General features: G+C 43.1%; 1 protein-coding gene across 1 annotated transcript in view; it reads right to left on the bottom strand.

Annotated features, from left to right (window-relative positions):
• abca2 (ATP-binding cassette, sub-family A (ABC1), member 2) overlaps positions 1-22,479 on the bottom strand; it is a 106,721-nt gene that overhangs the window by 79,553 nt on the left and 4,689 nt on the right. Inside the window, exons 2-6 of the mRNA XM_085424301.1 lie at positions 11,045-11,138; positions 5,297-5,408; positions 4,689-4,852; positions 3,779-3,900; positions 2,189-2,302 (exon numbers count right to left, since the gene is read on the bottom strand). Coding sequence (XP_085280427.1) covers positions 2,189-2,302; positions 3,779-3,900; positions 4,689-4,852; positions 5,297-5,408; positions 11,045-11,138 — 606 coding nt within the window. The remainder of the gene's footprint in view (positions 1-2,188; positions 2,303-3,778; positions 3,901-4,688; positions 4,853-5,296; positions 5,409-11,044; positions 11,139-22,479) is intronic.

Raw genomic sequence — 22,479 nt, forward strand, 5'->3', positions numbered from 1 at the left:
TAATACAGCTGATAAATTTGGGGGAACAGAAGAATCATAAGCTGGAGAAGTGATATGAGATGGTAGCAATTGGTTTGTCCCGAGCCAATTCAAATACACTTTTTTGCTTACATGTGACCACTACTCATGCTAGGGAATTCATCTAGGTCGGAGTTTTCTCCAGGACACAGGTCAGACTGACTACTTTTTCGTTTGTACAGTCTGATACCTTCTCCAAGTCCACAAAATACGTCGTCTGGTTGGATAGACCCCCATGCACCCTCAAATATCCCCGCGAGGGTAAAGAGCTGGTCCGGTGTTCCACGACCGGACGAAAACCGCATTGTTCCTCCTGTATCTGAAGTTTGACAAACTGATGGATTATCCTTTCAAGAACCCTGGGAGGCTGAGGTGCTATAGTGGGAGAACACCCTCCAGTCTCCCTGTTTAATGATAGGAACCACCACCCTGGTTTGCCAATCTAGAGGTACTGCCTCTGGATTACCAAGTAATATTGTAGAGGCGTGTCAACCCGCACAGCCCTTCAACACCCAGAGCCTTCAGGAACTCAGGATACACCTCATCGACCCCAGGGGCTCTGCCTCCAAGTTGTTGTTTAACTGCCGCAGTCTGCTTCCTCTATGAAGGACGTGCCAGAGGGATTAGGGAGGTCCTCAAAGTTTTCCTTCCACAGTGTGACAATATGTTAAAAGCACCAAACACAGTGTTGATAAAGCACTGCTTCCCCCTCCTGAGATACCTGACAATTTGCCAAAATTGCCTTGAGGCAGTCTGAAAGTCTCGTCAAACTCCTCCCACCCCCGAGCTTTTTCTTCAGCCACTGCCAGAGCCACGTTCCACTTGGCCTGCCGGTACCTCCTGGCTGCCTCCAGCCCCACAGGTTAACCAAGCCCGATAGGACTCTTTCTTCAGCCTGGTGGCTCCTTTCACCTCCAGTGTCTACCATCTAGCTCGGGAGTTACCATAATGACAGGCACCAGACACCTTGCAGCTGCAGCTCAGTGCAGCAGCCTCAGCAATGGAGGTGCTGAATATGGTCCATTCGGACTCAGTGTCCCCTGTCTCTCTCAGAACGCTGTTGTTGCTGTTCCGGAGGTGCAAGTTGAAGATCTTGTGGACCGAGGCCTCTGCTTGGTGTTTCCAGAGCACCGTCACTATACGTTCAGTTGCGCCAGGTCTGTCAAGCATCCTTCAGAGAACTTCTGGAGACTGCACAGAGACCTGCCATCTTTAGAAGTTTTCTGATGACTCTGGGATGGCTGGATGCATCACTGAGGTTGATAAGATGGAGTCCTGGGCTGTGGTTGACTCCTTTGTCACGTGGTGCGAGTAGAAAGACTAAAGAATTGACTGTGGACTTTAGGAAGACCAGGAAACCTTGAACCCTGTTACAATCCAGGGAGTTGATGTGGAGATTGTGGAGGACTATAAATACATTGGAGTGCACATAGATAATAAACTGGACGGGGTTTAGAACACCACTGCACTTTACAGGACGGGCCGGAGTCGTGTCTATTTTCTGAGGCAGCTGAAGTGTTTAAAACATCATCTTTGTGACCATCTTTGCCATCCTCTATGCTGTTACATGCTGGGGCAGCAGCTCTGTAGCTAACCACCATGTAACACATTTTTTTGTATACTTTATTAATCCCCTGTAGGGAAATTATTCTCTGCATTTAACCCATTCACTCAGTGAAGCAGCTAGCCCAGCTAGCCCAACCTCAGTAACCCTACTGACTAAACAGCCACTGCTGTTTAGTCTTAATTCATGTTGGAAGTGATAGCAGAGCTGTACGACTAAATTTTTCGAAAATCAGAACATGGTATTTTATTTCATCTTAATTTTTTGGGGGAAACGTCCCTCATACCACTAGAGGGAGCTCACGTACCACCAGTGGTATGCGTACCACAGTTTGAGAATGACTGCTCCAGAACATACGGCCTCAGACCTGATGATGCGATTACAAAATTGATCATTGAGCTGCAGCCTAGGATGTCCTGGGGCCATGTGCACGTATGGACACCGTAATGATGGAAGATGGTGTTCGTTATGGACAAACTGTTTGCACAGAAGTCAGATAATACAACACCGCTTGGGTGCAGATAAGGCAGACCATTCCTCCCAGTTACACCCCTCCAGGTCTCACTGTCGTTGCCCACATGAGCCTTGAAGTCTTGAAGCACTTACTTCTAACTGAAGGACTCTGTCTCTAGGTTTTTGTGTGGTGCCCTTGGCCTGTTGAATCCAGCTGTGGGCTCCTCCGCCATCTCCGAAATGTGTACCGACGATAAGGCTGTAAACCTACAGATCACACACAAAACTGTCAGCGAGTCACTGCGGAGTTTCTGGATCACTGTTCTAGTGCTTTCTATTCAGCCACACCGGAGGGTTTTTGAGTATGAAAGGCCCGTTAAACGTCAAGCCAAATTTAAGTACGGACTTTGACTAAGCCACTCAAAAACCTTTTGTTTTTTAACCACTCAGCCGTGGAGTTGTTGGTGTGTTTCCAATCACTCTCGTGCTGCAGAGCCTTTGTGTGCTTGAACGTCAGGAAACAAACTGATGGCCAGAATTGTGACTTGATTTTGGCATTGGAAAACAAACTGGTATAGAAGGATAAGATACAACTTAAAAAGCAAACGTTAATAATACAAAAATGTTGTTTTTAAAATACATTTATACATTTATTTATTTTTACTTTTGTGCAAAACAGTTTCTTTTTATGCTCCGTGGAACTCCTCTGGCATGTTTGGGAGGGACTGAGAGGAGGGGCTTCACAGCCAAGTCTTCACAGGTGTAATTTGCACAGATCGTGGACACGACCAGCGATCCATCTTTACTGAACAACTTTGTAATGGACGTTTGATCTCGGGATATTTCTTTGCTCTTTCCAGCTTCAATCCAGCACTTGAAGCTGGGTTGGCTTAAAGACATTTGCTCTAAACTAGCTTATTAATTGCACACACATTTGCAGGAGTATTGTGTGAGCTAACTGGATTCCCTGCAGTGCAGATCCTTCTTAAGAGTTAGAGACCAGTGTATTACTGGAATCCAGTTCCCCTCTGTAGCCACATGCTAATGCCTGACTGAAGGAAGCTGTCCATCCTCTGACTCCCTCTCAGGACACTAACAGAGTTCTTTAAAGTACTAAAGCTAACAATGCAACAATGTACTCATGAACACACCAGCACAACATACTGTCTGAATAGTAGTTGAAATAACTGAGAAGGTGTTTCAGGTGATATGGATGAGTTATCTGGTGGATACAGAAACTGCAGTTTCTCATCAAAGCAGAACACAATGATTACAACAAACATTAAGCAACAGCTGTTCATGCGTTTACTGCACCAATGCCATCCAACCCTTCACTTAATTCAGGATTATATTGTATGATTATTCAAAAGCATCACAAAAACTTTTTGATGAATTTTGAGCATCACCTATCATTTAGTTTACAACTTTATATTTGGATTTATCCTTTTCATTTCTTTAAACTTCAAAAAGTCTTGAAGATTCATGTTTACCTTCCCAGACTTTTACCTACTGTAATTATTTTGTAACTGCCTTCTGGGCATTATGAAGGTTTTGTCCTTTGCACGTTGGCTGCTTTTTAAATTGATTTTGTAATGGGATGGGAAAAATGACCATAGCACCTCGGAAAAAACAAACCCAAAAGAGTCGCGTGACATATTATAAAATAACAGCAATTTTCCTGAGCTGAGATGAATTGAATAAACCAAACAGAGTGAAGACTTTCTGTTAGTAATGGTAAATCACCTCTGCGAGGCTCACTGGAGTGTTGAGCAGAAGGTTGGCTATGGAGTCAGACAAGGAAAGGTTCTTGATCAGGAACTGTTGGAAAACGGATTCATTCTTCAACACGCTGGCCAGAGTGAAGCCTGCACCCAAAACACATGAAATCATGTCAACGCTTTCATGTCATTCAGTAAAACAAGAGTTTTGAAAGTAACATGTATATATGTATGATGTATGATCGAGACGTTCTACTACTGCACTCAGAGGAAACGAGTTTCTTCTTCTCGAGCGCCATCATTCTGCTCATGGCTCTCCTGCTACATAAGATTAGATTCCCAACTGTGCGTATGTTGGTTTGAAATTTCACTGTGGAGCTAAACTGAGTTCATCTTCATTTTGAGGGCCATCACTGGAAGAAGAAAACACACTGCGGCTTGTCCCAATGCAGGATCTTGCACCGACTCGCTAACACTTTGTCCTCTTTCTCAAAAGGAAATTCAAAACACAAGAACTGTTCCAAAATGGTGAAGCACAGACTTCCACAAAGCAACAGTCAAACTGGATTTAGTACAGCTGGAAGTCACTGTGATGCTGCTATTGATCAACTATGTTGCTGCCATCCCATGATCAATATCTCAGTCTTTCCTTTTATTTATATTTTTGGTCTCAGTGGAATTACCATCCCCACCCTAAATGACCATAGCCCCTCCACCCTTATTTATTTATATCATATAACTGCTTGTGTACAGCCCCACAATGTGTCTGTTTCAATGTTTCTATATAGTTTACTCACATATATGTATACATATATTCCTTGTTGTATATTGTTTTCTTTACTTTGCACCTTTGCGGTCCAGCTATCCAATTTCGCTGTACAAGAATCCGCACAATGACAACAACAGCTCTAAAGTCTAAAGTGTAAAAGTCACACCTTGGCTGTTGTTAAAGTTGTGGTCATGTGGTAATGGGGTGGAGCTGAGGCTCTCCAGGTGCTGCTGCAGGGTCTCCAGCTCTTGACCTAAACCAGGTCTATCAGATGTGAAGAGCTGATTCTGTTCAACCACTTCACTTATCCGCTCCAGCAGCTGGGTCACACTGAAACAGATTCAGACATGAAACATTCTCACACCTCAAAAGAAGAAGAACACAGTCTCTCTACAGGCTGGAGCTAATGACGGGTTCTGTAATATGTTGACTTTTTAGTGCCTGCACATAAAAACAGTGTTGTACATGTTGCCTCAGCAGAAAATATGCTACGTTTATGATCTTTCAAATCTAAAATAAAAATTTATAATGTTGTAACATTCTAGCAACATTGATCACAAAAGTGAGCGTTCAATTCAAGCCTCTTCAGCTGCAGCAAGGCCTAGTTTCAGTGCTGGGAAACGTGAGGGGCTTGGGGGGGTCAGAGGCCTTTGCACTGGAACCATCATATGTAGAAGAACTGACCTTAGAGTGCGCTCGAGAAGCAGTGAACGTATTTCTCACAAGTCAGCCAAAACACAAATGAACAAGAGACTGCGGAAGAGCCCTACTCACGTGGAGTTCTTATATTGCAGGAAACCAAATTCATCTCTCTGTCCATCTGGGCAGAGCGACTGCATGATGGGAATGATGCCAGCCGAGGTGAGTGGCGCAGCGCTGTAAAAGGCTGGACATGAGGGGGGGAAATGGGACAGGTGCCACAGAAGGAGAAAAAGACACAGCCACAGACAGAGTGAGAGGGATGAGGGAAACAGAGGAAGTAAATATGAAGGGTTGGTAAAGGAAATCAGACACCAAACAGGACAATGAGTATGAAAAAGGAGAAGGAGAGATTGTGTTAGAGTCAGAAAGGAGGAAAGCTGTCAGGCAGCACAGCAGTTAATGGCCAAAGAGGCTCCCACATGTCAATGCTGAATATGAAGCCTTTCATCATGTTGTCATGGTCTGTGATATTTTCCCACTTCTGTCCATAAATGCTAGCTGGACCATCTCACAGCCGGTGATAAAAGAAAATTTGGTTCCTGCTAATTGCTCCAGGTTTCCATGGTTACTCTGCTCCTGAAGCTTGCCTGTGGGTGTGGATTCATCCTACCCACAGAAACACTTCCCACTGTCCTCCTGCTCACTCTCATATCTGTATTGTCCAGCTATGCCATTCTTACACTTTCTCTTTCTTACCACATGTTTATAACCACTCTGCATGTCTTTTATCCTGTTCTCACCCCAACCGGTCGCGGTCGGCCGCCCCTCCCTGAGCCTGGTTCTGTCTGAGGTTTCTTCCTGTTAAAAGGGAGTTTTTCCTCTTTTTTCCTTCCCCAAAATGTGCTAGCTCATAGGGGTGGGGATTCTTCTGGTTGTTGGGGTTTCTCTCTATTATCGGAAGGTCTTTACCTGGAAATATAAAGCACCTTGAGGTGACTGTTGTTGCAATTTGGTGCTATATAAATAACAGTGAATTATATTGAATTGAACTTCTCTCTTTAACGGTTGCCTTCGGCTGTCGTAGTCTCTGGATTGCATACTCTTACACCTGCTGCCCTCATAAAGAAAGGTGTCTATTGCCAGCTTCTAGCCTTCGTTGTTTTACCCTGGTGTCACTGCAGGTCTAAAGCTGAATGTTTCATTTGTATTGTATTTAAAAGTTTACGTTTAGGGAAATCCCCTGAAACACTATGCTTTATAGCCACAAAAAGTCAAAAAGAAAAATGTAAACTAAGTCACTTCACAGAATATCATGGTGGGTTGAAGACAAACCCACAGTGAAATATGGTTTCATTTGTAACAAACTGAGTCTGACCAAGAACAAGCATCGTTCAATGTCTTGCTCCACCCCTTTATCCTTTTCCTTGTGTGTGCCCAAATACACTCTGCAGCATTAAAATAAACTACCGGACTGATTATAGTAAAAACTATCATCATCATATTATGATTGTTTTGGCTAAAAATAGTTTTTCCAGAATAGTTTTATTAACCTGACCCACTAAACATCGGACGTAAGATAGATAAACAAACACGATTTATTCTGTGTTACTCAAATTATTCACAACATGTGGGGTTTTTGTTTTGTTTGTTATTTTAAGTTTTCCAGTTTTTCCTTAACTGGTTTATTTATTTTAATTATTCAACTTATTTGTTTGTAATTAGGTTAAAACGACCATTTATTTAAAAAATGTGAAATATTAAAAACATTGAAATCCATCCGAAAAGGTTGATTCTGTTCATCTGGACGTCTTCAGAGGGAGAAATGTTTCATCATCATCCAGGTGACTTCTTCAGGCTCAGCTGACTGCAGGTTTCTCATAAACAGTACATTTGCTTACTGTTTCAGGACAGTGCCCTCTACCTGTGGAAACATGGGACTACAGAGCCTATACAGGTGGAAGCTTTATAAAAACTCCATCTAATTTAAGTCTAAGTTTGACATTGAAACAATGTCCACAGCCACCAGATTTGGACTATAAAAAGCCCATCCACAGAGGTCCTACTGACATCAACACTAGACGTGTAATAGATGTATAAAAAACGACGTCACCTGGAGCTACAAAACAACCTCGTCACTAAAATCGTATGTCCAAAATGACATAAAAGATGTCCCTTTGACGCAGTGGGAACATTTTAACTACACAAAAAGCTGACTTTTACAGATGTTCACTTTTCAAATGAAAAATCAATGAAACAAAAGGTGGAGAAACTATGGAGTCCCCCTTAAACTCATGACTGCATTTAACTGCCAGTCCACAGGTTGTGTGGAGATCACAGGGTCAATACGAGATCCAGGCAACAGCAAAGATTGTCTTTACATGTCACAGGTCACCAAGTATATATAGAATCATTTATTCAGTGACGAGTCCACAGTGAATAATGCCATCGTGCATTTCTATAATGGAAGTGTGAAAATATAAGTAAAATGTGCCCTACAGAGTAGTTCAGTTCATTCTTCAGCTCACTGACATCTGTCCTCTCTGATCAGGTCACAGGCTGGTAGATTTACTGAGGGAGTGTTAGGTGCACAGCATGGTGTAGGAAACAGAATTAGCATGCACTAAACAGCAGCTCATTAAGTTTTCATAGCCTGGTCAGAAACACTGAACATGGTGAAAAGATTCAACAGTAATTACAGAAATATTTGTTAGCGCTGTCGTGGATTAGATTACTTCTCGTAATTCCATTGGATAACAATACAGATGTGCTTCTCTGTGTCCGCCAACCAGCAGTGTGCATCACAGTGCTGGTTCTGAGGTGACCTGAGCGGAGCACACTCACAGGAGCCAGAGGAGCTTTTTTACCTGAGTGCACGCACTGAATTACAACCCAGATAATTCAGGAGCTCATGAGATAAAAAGTAAGATGACTCCTGACTGGGCAACAATACTGTTTACCATCTAATGTCTTGAGTAGCCTGTAAATGTGTCCAATGTACAGATTCAGAGGGAATATGAAACTGGCTTTTTCAATCTACATCCTTTGGTTTTGTGAGTAGTGTGCCCAACTGCAACCACAACTATATACACCAGTGTGTGTGTACACCTGATCATTTGTTTCCTTTATGAGACATGATTATACATCACTACATTTAAGATGCATCAAACTTGGCTGCCTGTTCAGTCTTTTTCTCTGTGGTGCATTTAAAATGCTCCATTTATAGTTAAACCATGAATTCGTTTCTTGACTTTGTATCAAAAATCAACCTTAAGAGATAACAGAAGGGACAGTTTAAGATGATCACTCAAACAAATCTGACAGCAATCTAAATCAAAGTGAAAGAAATCTCCAACAGCCAAAGAATCAATCCGGGTCCCGGGAAGAGCTCGGCCTTCCAATATACAGAGTGTATGTTATATAATCTGTTAGCATAAAACAAATGCACAATGACACTTACACACTGGTCCATCCAAAATGTTGAGAACATGCATCATGCAGAAGAAAGAAAGGAAGACAGAAAAAAGAAAGAAAGAAATGTAAAATAAAAGAATAAAAGACAAAGAAATCAAATAAACTGGGTGCTCTGATGGCTACAGGGAACAGTTACACATGAAAAACCAGCTAACAGCTGAGCAGACACATCACTAGCAGATGAACTACGAACACAAAAACAGGAAATGTTGCAAAAGTTGATCTCATACTTTTGGTGGATCGAGTGGGAGGACAGTATAAAGGGTCCATATAAGACTAAATTAGCTGCTGGTATGATGCTGCAGGTATTACTGTCGGCTGGTCTGCAGCTTCCTTTCCAACGTTTTTTATTTAGTAAAAGCAGTTTGATGTTGCATGTTTTACCTTTGAAGGCAGTGAGGAGCAGCAGCTGCTGCCTCACCACGAAGCAGGAGCTGAATAATGATATCAAGTTTACTTAAGTTCCTCCTGGTAATAGTACTGACCAAAAATGAGGAGTATTAAGGCAGTGCACATAACTCCACCCCCTTTATGGTAAACTTAAGCCATAAATAGAAACACATTTATTCTAGTCAGTATTGGCCACTTCACTGGCAACCCTCTGCATTCACCGCACAGGCATACTTTATTCTAAGGCTGCAATGATTCATCGAGTAATTAGAGTAACTCAATTATACAAAATCCTCAGTGCTGTGTTTCATGCACGACCGTGTTCAGTCATCATCGTGTAAAAACAAGTTTCGCCCACATAAAAAAATATGTATAATATATATTAGGGATGCACCGATACTGGTATCGGGGCCGATACTGTAAAATGTGTGTGTACTCATACTCGTAAAAGTTAACCGATACCACGAACCGATACTAACTTATTTCATTAATCAGAGGGTGGCTTGCCATTTCTGTTGTAGGTTTTTAGATTGGCCACTAGGGGGACATCCCGCGCTAAACAGGCACAGGGTTAGATGAGTCAGACTGGCAGCTCCAGATAAAAAAAGAGAAACTGGAGGCTGCTGTAGCTAGGCTAAACAAAATGTCAGCAGTGTGGACCGGAACAGCCAACTTTAACTCAGGTTTTGGAAAAGTGATGAAAAATGTCAAGAGAAAATCCACGGGCAGTTAAAACAACAGAGGCTCTGACTCATTTTATCGCTCTGGATGACCAGCCAATGCCAGTCGTGGAAAACATAGGATTCTTCTCAGCACACTCGAGCTGCGATATGAAATTCCCAGCTGCCCACACATCAGGGAGATAATGGTGCCAAAACTCTCTAAAGAGGTAAAGACAAGCAGTGTGTGCGCGATGTCAGTCCTTGATTTAACGGCACAGTGGACTGATGATCCACGGGCAGATGGGGAGTTCGTTCGTCAATGCCAAATACTTTCGTTATTTTGTTTGTTTGTTTACAATATGGACACTCTGCAATAATTTAAAAGTTTATTTTATTCTCAAACCTAATTTGTATTTATTTTATTCCAAACAGAAGTGTTTATTTATTATTCCGAAAGCTCGAGACAGTGCCAATAGTTCAGTGATATTTTGTTAAATTACAATGTGGAGACTCTGCAATAATTTAACAGAAGTGCTCATTTTTCACTTGAAATTTTTTTGTGGTCTTTTTTATTAAGATATTATTTATTATCGGCAGAGAATAAAATAAAACCTCTCTTCCAATTCATTGCATTTGTCTGTGTGTGTGGTAGAAGTATCGGTTTTTGTACTCTGTATCGGCAAGTACTCAGATCCAAGTATCAGTTTGAAAAAATTGGTATCGTTGCATCCCTAATATATATGTATATATATATATATATATACGGAGTGAATTGTAAAATCAGTCCTTTATGACCAGTTTCTAATTTGGAAACCAATAAGCAGTTCATTTTGAAATAGCTGTTTTTTTCTCTTTTAAATATTTATTTTATGTTCATTAATAAAACAAAAACATTTCTTATCCAATTACTCGATTAACCAATGAAATAACCGACAGGAAGCTTGAAAGATTTGCTTTGTCTGGTAGACACCTGCACTTTTTGTTCACACAGTTATTATGCTGGTCTAGTCATTTTTATGTATCTTTAGGTTAACATTTTTTGATTATTATAATTGATAATATATATAAAAATATTCTCTAAACATGCTGAACTTGAATATGAAATGTTTATGTAGCTTTGACAAACTAGATTAACCTAAATCATGGAGACACTAAGAATACCTGTGCTGCAATCACTGCTGTAAACAGCAGGATGCAGTACGAGTGCTGAAATGTTGTTGATTCTGAGGATAGATACAGTAGACATTTAATCCTGGGTATTAGCAACTTCAGTCAAATGTATTGCTTCCACCCCCCATGTCTACTGGTAATACAATTTTCCCACTGCTGTCTTTAGGTTCTCAAACACTCTGCTTACCTTCCTTGACAGGAATTGCTGGCTTCTTCTGCCTCAGACCCAGGAGGATGAAGAAAAGGACGAGCGGGATGAAAATCTCAAAAGCCAGCACCCACTGAATCGGAACAAGAAAGATAATTTACAGGATTATTTTTTCACTCCATTTCAATGAAATCTGGGCTAAACCTAGTCCAGTTTCAGGTCAGTGATCTTGAGTCATGGGTCTTTACCATTACACTCTCCTTGTCAGTTCCCATCACACAGTTCATAGATCATGTTTCACAATAGACTTTACAGAGTTTGCTTACTTTAAGATATCAATCTTTTACATCGGTGAGGGAGTGAGAAAGATGTCCAGCCTGCACAGCTCCTCTTCATTGCAATGCCAAACCCTTTTTATGTGGCCGTTACTCTAAAGCAGGCTGTGCAGTGCAGTTTAGTTTGCTCTGTGGGCACGTTACAGATTAAAGACACCATCAGAGACAGGCTGATAGGCCACGTCTGCTGTACAGTCCATTGCAAGATATGTGCCTCACAATCAGAGGAGGAGATGAGATGAAAAGATGCTGACAAAAGTACCATAGTTTAAAACAAAGGTTCATAGTAGATTGCGTGCTTATCACCTCACATTTCTTTACAAATGTGAGATGATCAGGGTGCATTCTGACCACCAGAATAATTCTCAGAAATTACTCCAGAAATTTTCAAGGCAATTTCATCAAGCTCTTTGGCATCTAGGGCAACTTCTTGTCATCTTCTCTTTCAACACTCCTGAATTTAACCTGGACATGGACCCCTTGCAGCTGCAGTGCATTTCATTTAATGAAATCTAAAACAAAGGTGTGTGCTAACAAAGCCAAATGAAGGCCTCGATTCTTTCCAGGAATCATGAATCATCTTGAATCTGACAGCCTCCTCTTTCGTAACACTGTCCACACAGAACTACTGGAACCATGATGTCTTTGTGCTTCTGTCTTGGATGCCCACAGATACACACCCAGCTGCTGCGTGTGCGTTCTGTTTGTGAAGGTTAGTGCAGACAAAGAGGCTCTTTAGACAGAGACAAGAGTCCACTGACACAGGTTACAATAAACAAAAATGTCTCTTCTCACATATCAAGTTCTGTTATAGATGATCCATTTAATCTGGCAGCACTCTCATACATCTCAACTTTGGTACACTTGAAAAAAAAATGCTAGAAATAAGGAGATTTTAATGTGATTTTAAAACTGTATTACTTTTTATTTCTTGGGGAACAAAACAACAGGTTTTTTTCTCAGAGTGTCTGAGTCTACACACACACACAAACACAGGAAACCCCGTTCAGCTATCTTAGTGAGGACCTTCATTGACATAATGCTTTCCCTTGCCCCTTAACCCAACCTTAACCATTAAATATGAATGGCTACCCCTTACCCTAAACCTAACCATAACCTAATTGTAACCCTGACACTGAAACCACATTTTGAGCTTTAAAAATGCCTTCAAATCTTATTTGTGAGGACCAGGTTGTGTGTCCTCACAAGTGACTGTTGGTTCTAACAAGTATAGTACAGGGTGGGCCATTTATATGGATACACCGTAATAACATGGGAATGGTTGGTGATATTAAAGTCCTGTTTGTGGCACATTAGTATATGTGAGGGGGCAAACTCCTCAAGATGGGCGGTGACCATGGTGGCCATTTAGAAGTCGGCCATCTTGGATACAACTTTTGTTTTTTCAATAGGAAGAGGGCCATGTGACACATCACACTTATTGGTAATGTCACAAGAAAAACAATGGTGTGCTTGGTTTCAACGTAACTTTATTCTTTCATGAGTTATTTACAAGTTTCTCTTTGTTCACAGTCATTGACATGTCGAAGAGGTTAACACGTGAGGAGCGGATCTAAATTGTGCTGATATCTGGTGAACGCAGTAACCGGGTCATTGCAGCAGATTTCAATGCAAGACACCCTACGAGACCACCCATCTCCCATGCTACAGTTAGCAAACTGCTTGCTAAGTTTCGTGAAACTGGTTCAGTGTTGGATTTGTCAAAATGTGGACGCAAGAAAACTGTGACTAATGAAGAAACATCAGTGGCTGTCCTAGCTTCATTCAGCAAGAGCCCACAGCGTAGCACTCGCCGCATGTCACTGGAGAGTGGCATTAGTCAACCATCCCTTCGGCGGATATTAGCTACTCACAAATGGCATCCTTACAAACTCCAGCTGCTGCAGCATCTCAACGAGGATGACCCAGATCGGCCACAGAATTTGCAGAATGAACAAAACAAAAACTGGAACAGGACCCTCAGTTCACGCAGAAGATTCTGTTCAGTGATGAGGCAAACTTTTATGTGAATGGTGAAGTTAACAAACAAAACCACCGCTATTGGTCTGACACGAACCCACATTGGATGGATCCCTCCTGTTGGAACAACAAAAGTGATGGTTTGGTGTGGTATATGGGGCACAATGATAGTGGGTCCATTCTTCATCAATGGAAACCTCAAGGCCACTGGATATTTGAAATTGCTACATGCTGATGTGTTTCCCTCTTTGTGCACTGAAGCTGGCACGTTCCCTGAGTTTTTCCAGCAAGATGGTGCACCACCACATTATGGGTGCCAGGTCCGAGCATTCCTAGATGATCAGTTTCCTGGAAAGTGGATTGGTTGTCGTGGGCCAGTTGAATGGCCCCCAAGGTCTCCCGATCTGACCCCCTTAGACTTTTATCTTTGGGGTCATCGGAAGGCCATTGTCTATGGTGTGAAGATACGAGATGTGCAGCACCTGAAACTACGGATACTGGATGGCTGTGCTGGCATTTCTCCTGCGGTGTTGCTATCAGTGTGTGAAGAGTGGGAGAAGAGGGTTGCATTGACAATCCAACACAATGGGCAGCACATTGAACACATTTTATAAGTGGTCAGAAACTTGTAAATAACTCATGAAAGAATAAAGTTACGTTGAAACCAAGCACACCATTGTTTTTCTTGTGACATTACCAATAAGTGTGATGTGTCACATGGCCCTCTTCCTATTGAAAAAACAAAAGTTGTATCCAAGATGGCCGACTTCTAAATGGCCACCATGGTCACCGCCCATCTGGAGGAGTTTGCCCCCTCACATATACTAATGTGCCACAAACAGGACTTTAGTATCACCAACCATTCCCATGTTATTACAGTGTACCCATATAAATGGCCCACCCTGTACTATCAGAATCAATGCGGTGCTTTTACGGCACTTTTGGCTGCACAGGAAACAGAGCAGTGTTCGATTCATCCTACAAAAAAAGATGTTGTCATAAAGGTTGCACTTTTAATCCTGTTTGAGCAAGAGGCAGGATAAACCAAAGCATTTAACCCCACACTCTACAGGCCCCTCTTCTATGGAACCATCTCCGAGTTTGGATTCAGGAGACAGACACTATCTCTGCTTTCTGATTAGAGTTAAAACTTTACTTTTTGCTAAAGCATATAGTTAGGGCTGGATCGGGTGATCCTAAATTCTCTCTTAGTTATTTAGCGCAAGACGTTGCTGGGCACATCCCATGATGCATTACTTCGTTTTTACCAACTATGTTTCCAACCAGTGGTGGCAGATGGCTGCCCCTCCCTGAGCCTGGTTCTACCTGGAGGTTTCGTCCTGTTAAAAGGAAGTTTGCCTTTCCGACTGTTGCCACATGCTTGTTCAAAAGGGAAGTGTAAAAGGATTGATTCTAAAATAAGAATCATCTGCTCACGTCTGCCCACCTGTGAATATTACCCTGTTGTCTCATCCCACAGCAAATTAAAACAGGAAACACATGAATTTAAAAATAATCAAATGTACTTTTAACATCTCAATAGGACCGCCACACTAAGAATGAAATAAATAAAAATATCAGATAATACAAATTAAAGTGCTAGTAGTATTCAAACAAAAACATAATAGGAAACTAAAATGGGTTCTGTCCATAAGTTCAAATAAAGCTTTAAATGGAATCAAAAAGATTTTATTTTCCAGTCCTAAGAAACAATTTTCCGAAGCTTACAGATGATTCAGTTCATGACTTCACGATTGCAGTGGACATGCCCTGGAGTGAGGCGTGCTCTTATCTTTGAGGTGATGTTCCCAGCTGCTGATAACATGCTGAAGATGCTCTCTGTCACGACTTCAGCACTTTTAGAGGTGCATGAGCTTATACAGGACAGTCTCATATAAATGCCTGTGCTTACTACTAATATAACAGAACAAACAGAGTTAGACAAAAACTAATTATACTAATGTCTGTATATTATAGTTTCTCAGGTGGAGTAGTGTTCAGTGCCATTTAAACTATTTAATTGAATATTGATAAAGTCCAACCCACAGATTAACAAGTTAGGTGTAAAAGGTTTACTGTAATATTACCTGTAGTGTACTGCAGTTACAAAACAACATTTTTGGTATAAGTATATGATGCGTCGATTAATTTTTATAGTCAACATCATCAATTAATCAGCACTTTTCTACTCTCCCAGAGCACTCAAAGCACTTTAGACAACATGCCTCATTCACAAAGGCACTTTTTTGTATACTTAAGTGCTTTCTATCTAACATTCAAACACATTCATACTCTGATGGATGCATCAGTGAGCAACTTGGGGTTAGTATCTTGCCCTAGAGCAGCGGTCCTCAACCGTTTTTGCACCACGGACCGGTTTATGCCCGACAATATTTTCACGGACCGGCCTTTAAAGTGTTGCGGATAAATACAACAAAATAAAACTAGTACCGGTATCGAAAAAAAGAAGATTTATTCATAAAACACGTGAAAAGACCCAGGAAAACAGAGTTAATGATAAAAACGATAACAAAATAACGCTACAAACCCTGAAAACCATACATTTCACACCCGAGCCTCAACTCTCGCGGCCCAGGTTTCATAAAAGGAAGGCACTCATCAACAAATACACGGAGATTACTTAATTTGATAGACTACTCATACAGTAAAAACCTAGAAACTACAATATTTTCTTTAGATGCAGAAAAAGCATTTGACAGAGTTAACTGGAAATTTCTATTTGCAACTTTACACAAATTTGGTTTTGGATCCTCTTTCATTAACTGGTTAAAAATATTATATAATTCCCCAACAGCCTGTGTCAGAACAAATGACCAGACATCCTCCAGCTTCTGTCTCCTGAGGGGCACCAGGCAGGGATGCCCACTCTCCCCTTCACTGTTTGCAATTTTTATTGAACCACTAGCAGCAGCAATTAGACAGAATTCAGTAATTAAGGGCATAAAATGCAAGAATGTGGAACATAAAATCAGCCTTTATGCGGATGATGTGTTACTCTTTCTCCAAAACTCACAAACCAATATCTCTGGGGTGATTGAATTGATAAACTCTTTTGCAAGAATATCAGATTACTGGTCAAAATCTACAGTCCTTCCGATTAATTGCTCCTTCCATAATTCCTCTTCTACACCACTGCAATCGGGAAATATAAAATATTTAGGTATTAATGTTTCTCCCAAGCTTGCAGATCTGACTAAATTAAACCATATCCTACTTTTAAAGACAGTAGAAGGCGATCTGGCTCGATGGAAATGTCTACCCATATCACTCATGGGAAGGGTTGCCGCTATAAAAATGATGGTCTTACCAAAAATAAATTATTTATTCTCAATGATCCCAACTAAACCGCCACAAGATTGGTTCAGATCTCTAGATTCATGTATGTCCAAATTCCTTTGGAAAAATAAACCCCCACGTATAAGCTTAAAAACACTACAAAGGACCAAGGATAAAGGAGGACTAGAACTGCCTAACTTTCAGCACTACTTCTTAGCCAACAGGCTTCAGTTTATCTCACGATGGCTAAAACACACCCTCTTAGATGAACCTTGGCTAGATGTAGAACAAGCACTTTGCAATAATCTAGAGATTTCAGACCTACCATTTATCAGCTCAAACATCCAACGACATGAATGCTTTAAAAGCATCAACATCAGCTCTTCTCTGACAGCATGGTGGGAGTTTCTAAAATTGACGGCGTCTTCATTAATCCCATGCAAACGTACACCTATCTGGAACAACCCTGACATATTACAAAACAATAATATGATAAACTTTTCAGATTGGAGTGATAAAGGAATCAAATATTTAGAACATATACTAGAAGGAACAGAATTTATTTCATTTGACGGACTAGTTACACAATATGGGATCAACAAGAAAAGATTTTTAGAATATCAACAAATTAAATCCATAGTAAAAAAGAAATTTAAATCGGGTCAAGTTGAACTACAAACACCACCAAGTGTGGTTCAATTTCTTACTCTTAAACCCCCCAAATTACTATCCAAAATATACAGAATGCTTTCTAAAACAGATGAATCAATATCACTTCCTATTGCAAAATGGGAAGCGGATTTATCAGTTAACTTAGACCTAAACTTCTGGTCTCAGATTTGCTTAAAAACCTTTCATCTAATTAGAAATCCCAGTCTTCAATTAATTCAATACAAAATATTACACAGAGTGCACTATACAGGTCATCAGATGTTCAAGATGGGCTTTACGTCTACCAACAACTGCTCACACTGCCAAACCAATTCACCGGACAATTATATCCACGCTCTTTGGTTCTGTCCACCAGTTCAGAAGTTTTGGCGCGAGATATGTGAAGACTTATCGAAGTGTCTGAAATGTAACATTCCAACTTCCCCCTTAGTGTGTTTGTTGGGCAGCTTAGATAATGTCACTTCAGAAAAGAATATCGCCCATATGGTTTTCACTGCCCTATGCATAGCCAAGAAAACAGTCCTCATGAACTGGAAAAATAAAAATAATCTTAATTCTAACCAATATAGAAATTATCTATTAGATTACATTAGTCTTGATACAGCCTCTGCCACCACATCAGATCAATTGCTCTGGGCTCCTTTGATCAGCTCCATCACCTAGTGGGGGTGGGGGGTCATAGTTTAGTCCCACCTTCGCTGTTGTGATTGGTGTGGGGGTAGGGACAGGCTTAGGGTGTTGGGGGGTTCTTCCTTGGAGGGGTCAACCCGGGGTAGCAGTCATGGACTATTAAGGGCTCTGTTGGCTCTTAGGTGACGGTTTCCTTGCGGCTGTGTGCAGCGGGGCTAGGGGAGGGTCTGTGCTGACGGACGTGGGTTACTGACCTGGTAGCCTGGCTGCCCCTGGGTGGGTCCGGGACAGGCGTGAGGTTCTGGGGGCGCTCCGTCTCTGGGCTGGGGCCCTGGCCGGGCCTCGGGGGCTTGGGTCCTGTTTGGTGTGTTGCCGGGGTTATGGGCGGGTGGGTGTATGGGGGCCCAGCCCTGGCACAGGGTGCCGCCGGTGCATCAAGCCACCTGGGGGGCTCTTCAACTGGTGGGGGAGGTTGTTACATCTTGCAGGAGCTCTCCTCTCTTCAGGAACTCACTCTGCAGGAGGGGGAGTTACAGGAGAGGTGGAGGAAGATCTCAGCCTGGGCGTCTATTGTCTTATGTGGGGCGATCGTGGCTCAAGAGTTGGGCGTTCGCCTTGTAATCAGAAGGTTGCCGGTTCGAGCCCCGGCTCGGACAGTCTCGGTCGTTGTGTCCTTGGGCAAGACACTTCACCCGTTGCCTACTGGTGGTGGTCAGAGGGCCCGGTGGCGCCAGTGTCCGGCAGCCTCTGTCAGTGCGCCCCAGGGTGGCTGTGGCTACAATGTAGCTTGCCATCATCAGTGTGTGAATGTGTGTGTGAATGTGTGGATGACTGGATATGTAAAGCGCTTTGGGGTCCTTAGGGACTAGTAAAGCGCTATATAAATACAGGCCATTTACCATTTACCATTATGTAGTCTGGAAGATGAGTGGATGACGGGGTGGGTGCAGTTTTCTCTGAGGTGGGCTGTCCCGGGCTCTGTGGGGCCTGGCGGGCGCTGCTGTACTGGGCCCCGGTCCGGATGGGCCTGGACCCCCTTTCCCTGGCGGGTTGCAGAGTATGGGGGTGCCTACTGGGGTCAGCGGGGGGAGCTGGCCCCAGGGAGGGGTCACTTGCCCCTCCCTTCCTTCCCTCCCCATCTCCAGCTGCCTCCCTCTTCCCGCTCCACCACAACCACCCACACATGCAGGGCCTTGGGGTAAAGGTATGTCACCAGGGTGCAGGGGAGGCACCCCCCCCTCTGTCCCCTTCTGGCTGCCTCTGCCTCAATTTTATCCCACAACTTAGACATTCACATTACTCACACTCTCATTACACATACATATAGGATCTTGGGGGTGGGCACGCTAGACGGAATCCAAAAGACCATCAGGGTGTACACCTCACCCCTGGCGTCGTTGCCCACCTCTCAATTTTAAATACACGTAGACATTGAGGGCTATCAGGAGGGGCTATGTGCTTACCTGCTGCTCTCTGGCAGGTAGCTCCATGCCCTACTGGGTTTTAAATATCGTGGCTCAAGAGTTGTGTGTTCGTCTTGTAACCGGAAGGTCGCCGGTTCGAGCCCCGGCTCGGACAGTCTCGGTCGTTGTGTCCTTGGGCAAGACACTTCACCTACCGCCTACTGGTGTTGGCCAGAGGGGCCGATGGCGCGATATGGCAGCCTTGCTTCTGTCAGTCTGTCCCAGGGCAGCTGTGGCTACAACTGTAGCTGCCTCCACCAGTGTGTGAATGTGAGAGTGAATGAATAGTGGTATTGTAAAAGCGCTTTGAGGGGTCCTGAAAAGCGCTATATAAATGCAATCCATTATAAATGCACCTTAGAACACACATGCATCAACACTACATATGAGCGGGTGGAGGGAGGTTTGGAGTCTTCTCTGCGGCCTGCTGGAGCAGGGGGGCTAGGAGGAGTTGGCCGTCCGACTGGGGTCTGGAGTGTGGGGCCTCCCTGCTGCTGCCGAGTCGGGGCGGTCTGCTTCTCTCCACCCCAGGGTAACACTACCTGGGTCTGGGTGCAGTTTCCCCCTCCAGGGGCAAGGGTACCTAGACCTGGGGCTTAGAGTACGCTTGGGGAGTGTGATTGTGTGTACAGTGTCTCTCGATGTCTGTCTCCACGTTGGTTGAGTGTGGAGTAAGTGCATATGAGAGCATGAGGGTGGGAATGGATGTTTGTATCTGTGTGTGCTTGTATTTCTGTGTCTATACGTCAGGTTGGGTATCAGACGCCACCTCTCTGGGGACATCTCAGGCCCTCCAAGGTTTGGAGGCCTATCTCCCCCTACCACCACTTCCCCTGCCAGTGGCAGACTCCCTCAGACATCGGTGCGTTGGTGGTTCTTTGTGTCCGGGGATGGGCGTCCAGGTACACACCGGCTCACTCCTTGGCGGCCGCTTATCGGGGCCTGGAGCCTGGGGCTCGCTCGGGCCACTTCGGAGGCGGGGTGCCCCCGGCCTCTCGGCCTGGGGCTCGGTCACTCAGGCACGGCTGGCTGCCGGCGGAGCTCACGGGCGCGTCACTGCAACCCCCCCTGGCTTCTGCTCCGCGGCTGCTGAGTGAGCCCTCATCTGGGACTCTCCTCAGCTCTTTCTGGGACAGTGGCGCGGCTGCCCCTCTGTTGGTCTTCCTTGGTCTCTTGTGTTCTGGGGGCCTCTGGATGTCTGGAGTTTTGATCTCCTCCATACCTGCTTCATGCCCTGGAGGACGGGGCTGTGGCCCCCCCCCACACCCTCTAGCAGATCATTACATGAGGGAACCTTTTAAAAACAAGCGCGTCCATGCTCACAGGTGTACACACGGGTGATCACACCCACAAACTACACCCTTTTTGGCTCCTACCATAAGCACACTGTGCGCTGTCGATCTTACGTGCTGCACAATAATGTTTAATATTTAGTATTTACTGTCATATTCCCATATATCATCGTGATGTTGTTTATTATGTTGCTCTTTTTTTTCTTCTGCTTGTTTTCTCTTTTTTCTTTCTCAACAGGTGATCCAGGTGAGATGGATTTTTTGTCTGTTTGTTTTGTTGGTTTTTGTTTTTTGCCCTTTATCCCCGTCCCTCTTCCCCGCTGTTTTTCTTTCCCTCTTTCTTTCTCCCTTTTCTTTTCCCCAGTCAAATCTGTCCCGTATTTAGCAAGTGAAAATAAAATAAAATAAACAATAAAAGGTGAATCAAATGGACCATTACGGCAAGGCTGGGATGGTCCATTTGGTAAAGTAAATCCGTTGGGCATCTTTCTTCGCCTTTAAACAATAATTCTGATGGCAAAAGAGCCAAACGGGACAGGCAAATAAATAAATAAATAAAAAGGAAAGAAAGGCTCCTGGCTCTTCTACAGGGACAGTATATAGCCACTGGTACAGATACATGGATGGCACCTGTGTCAAAATAAAAACTCAAAAAGTGGAATTCTTCACTGCTCACATCAACTCAGTGGATAGAAACATAAAGTTCACCAGGAAGACATAAAGATAACAGTTTCCTGTTTGTGGACTGTGCTGTAAACATTGGAAACTTCAACACTGAAGTTTACCGGAAGCCCACACACACAGACCAGTACCTCCTCTTTCACTCCCACCACCCTCTGGAAAACAAACTGGGAGTAATTTAGGACCATGCAAAGGAACAACACTGTCATCCCTTATGTAACAGGTTTATCAGAGAAGCTCATACATGACATCCTGGTCACCCAGCCACACCCTCAGACAAACACTGGTTTATCCCAAGAACAAATCTCCCAAACCTAATATAGACAGTGTATGCTGTGCAGTGCAACAAGTAGTACTCAGACCTCAGAGAAACCAAACAGCCACTGCATGAACTCATGGCACAACATAGAAGAGCCCCGTGACAGGACAAGACTCAGCTGTTCATCTGCATCTAAACTAGGGCTGCCATAAACGATTATTTTGATAGTCGACTAGTCACCGATTATTTTTACGATTAGTTGACTAATCAGATCATCATCCATTGGAGTAAAACGTACAGCTTATTGCACCAGCAGCATCTGCTCTTATATAACTATCATTAGCTTACAGCTTTAAGTGTTTAAGGTCTGTGCTAACTAAAAATAAAGACAAGATGATAGTTTATTAAATTTTAATGACATTTGCAGATTGTTTCGGTGAAGTTTAATAAACTCCTTGCTATCTAAAATATAACAGGACACCGGAGTAAATTCTCGAGCATCTCACACTTCTGATGATCAGCTGTCTGCTTGATGTTTATTCAGCTGTGTAGAAACTATAACTTTAATCTAAACCAAACTACTTATTCCTGCGTCTTTTGGGATCTTACAAAGCTTCAAACGACGCGACGACTATTAAATTAGTCGTCGACGATTTTGATAGTCGACGTAATCGTGAGTAGTCGGCTAATCGTGGCAGCCCTACTCTAAACCAACAACAACTGTCTGCTACCAACAATGCAGTTTTGAGATCACTACCCACACACTTTAATATCCACTCACATCTACATCATCAGGTGATCACATGATAGAGTGAGGGAAGGTCTCACAGTGGTTGCACCCGAAACCTCGGCCCATAATAACCCA

Source organism: Rhamphochromis longiceps, linkage group LG12, assembly GCF_057381845.1.
Source record: "Rhamphochromis longiceps isolate RC_006_pf linkage group LG12, R_longiceps_female_GT1.1, whole genome shotgun sequence".
Taxonomy (NCBI): domain Eukaryota; kingdom Metazoa; phylum Chordata; class Actinopteri; order Cichliformes; family Cichlidae; genus Rhamphochromis; species Rhamphochromis longiceps.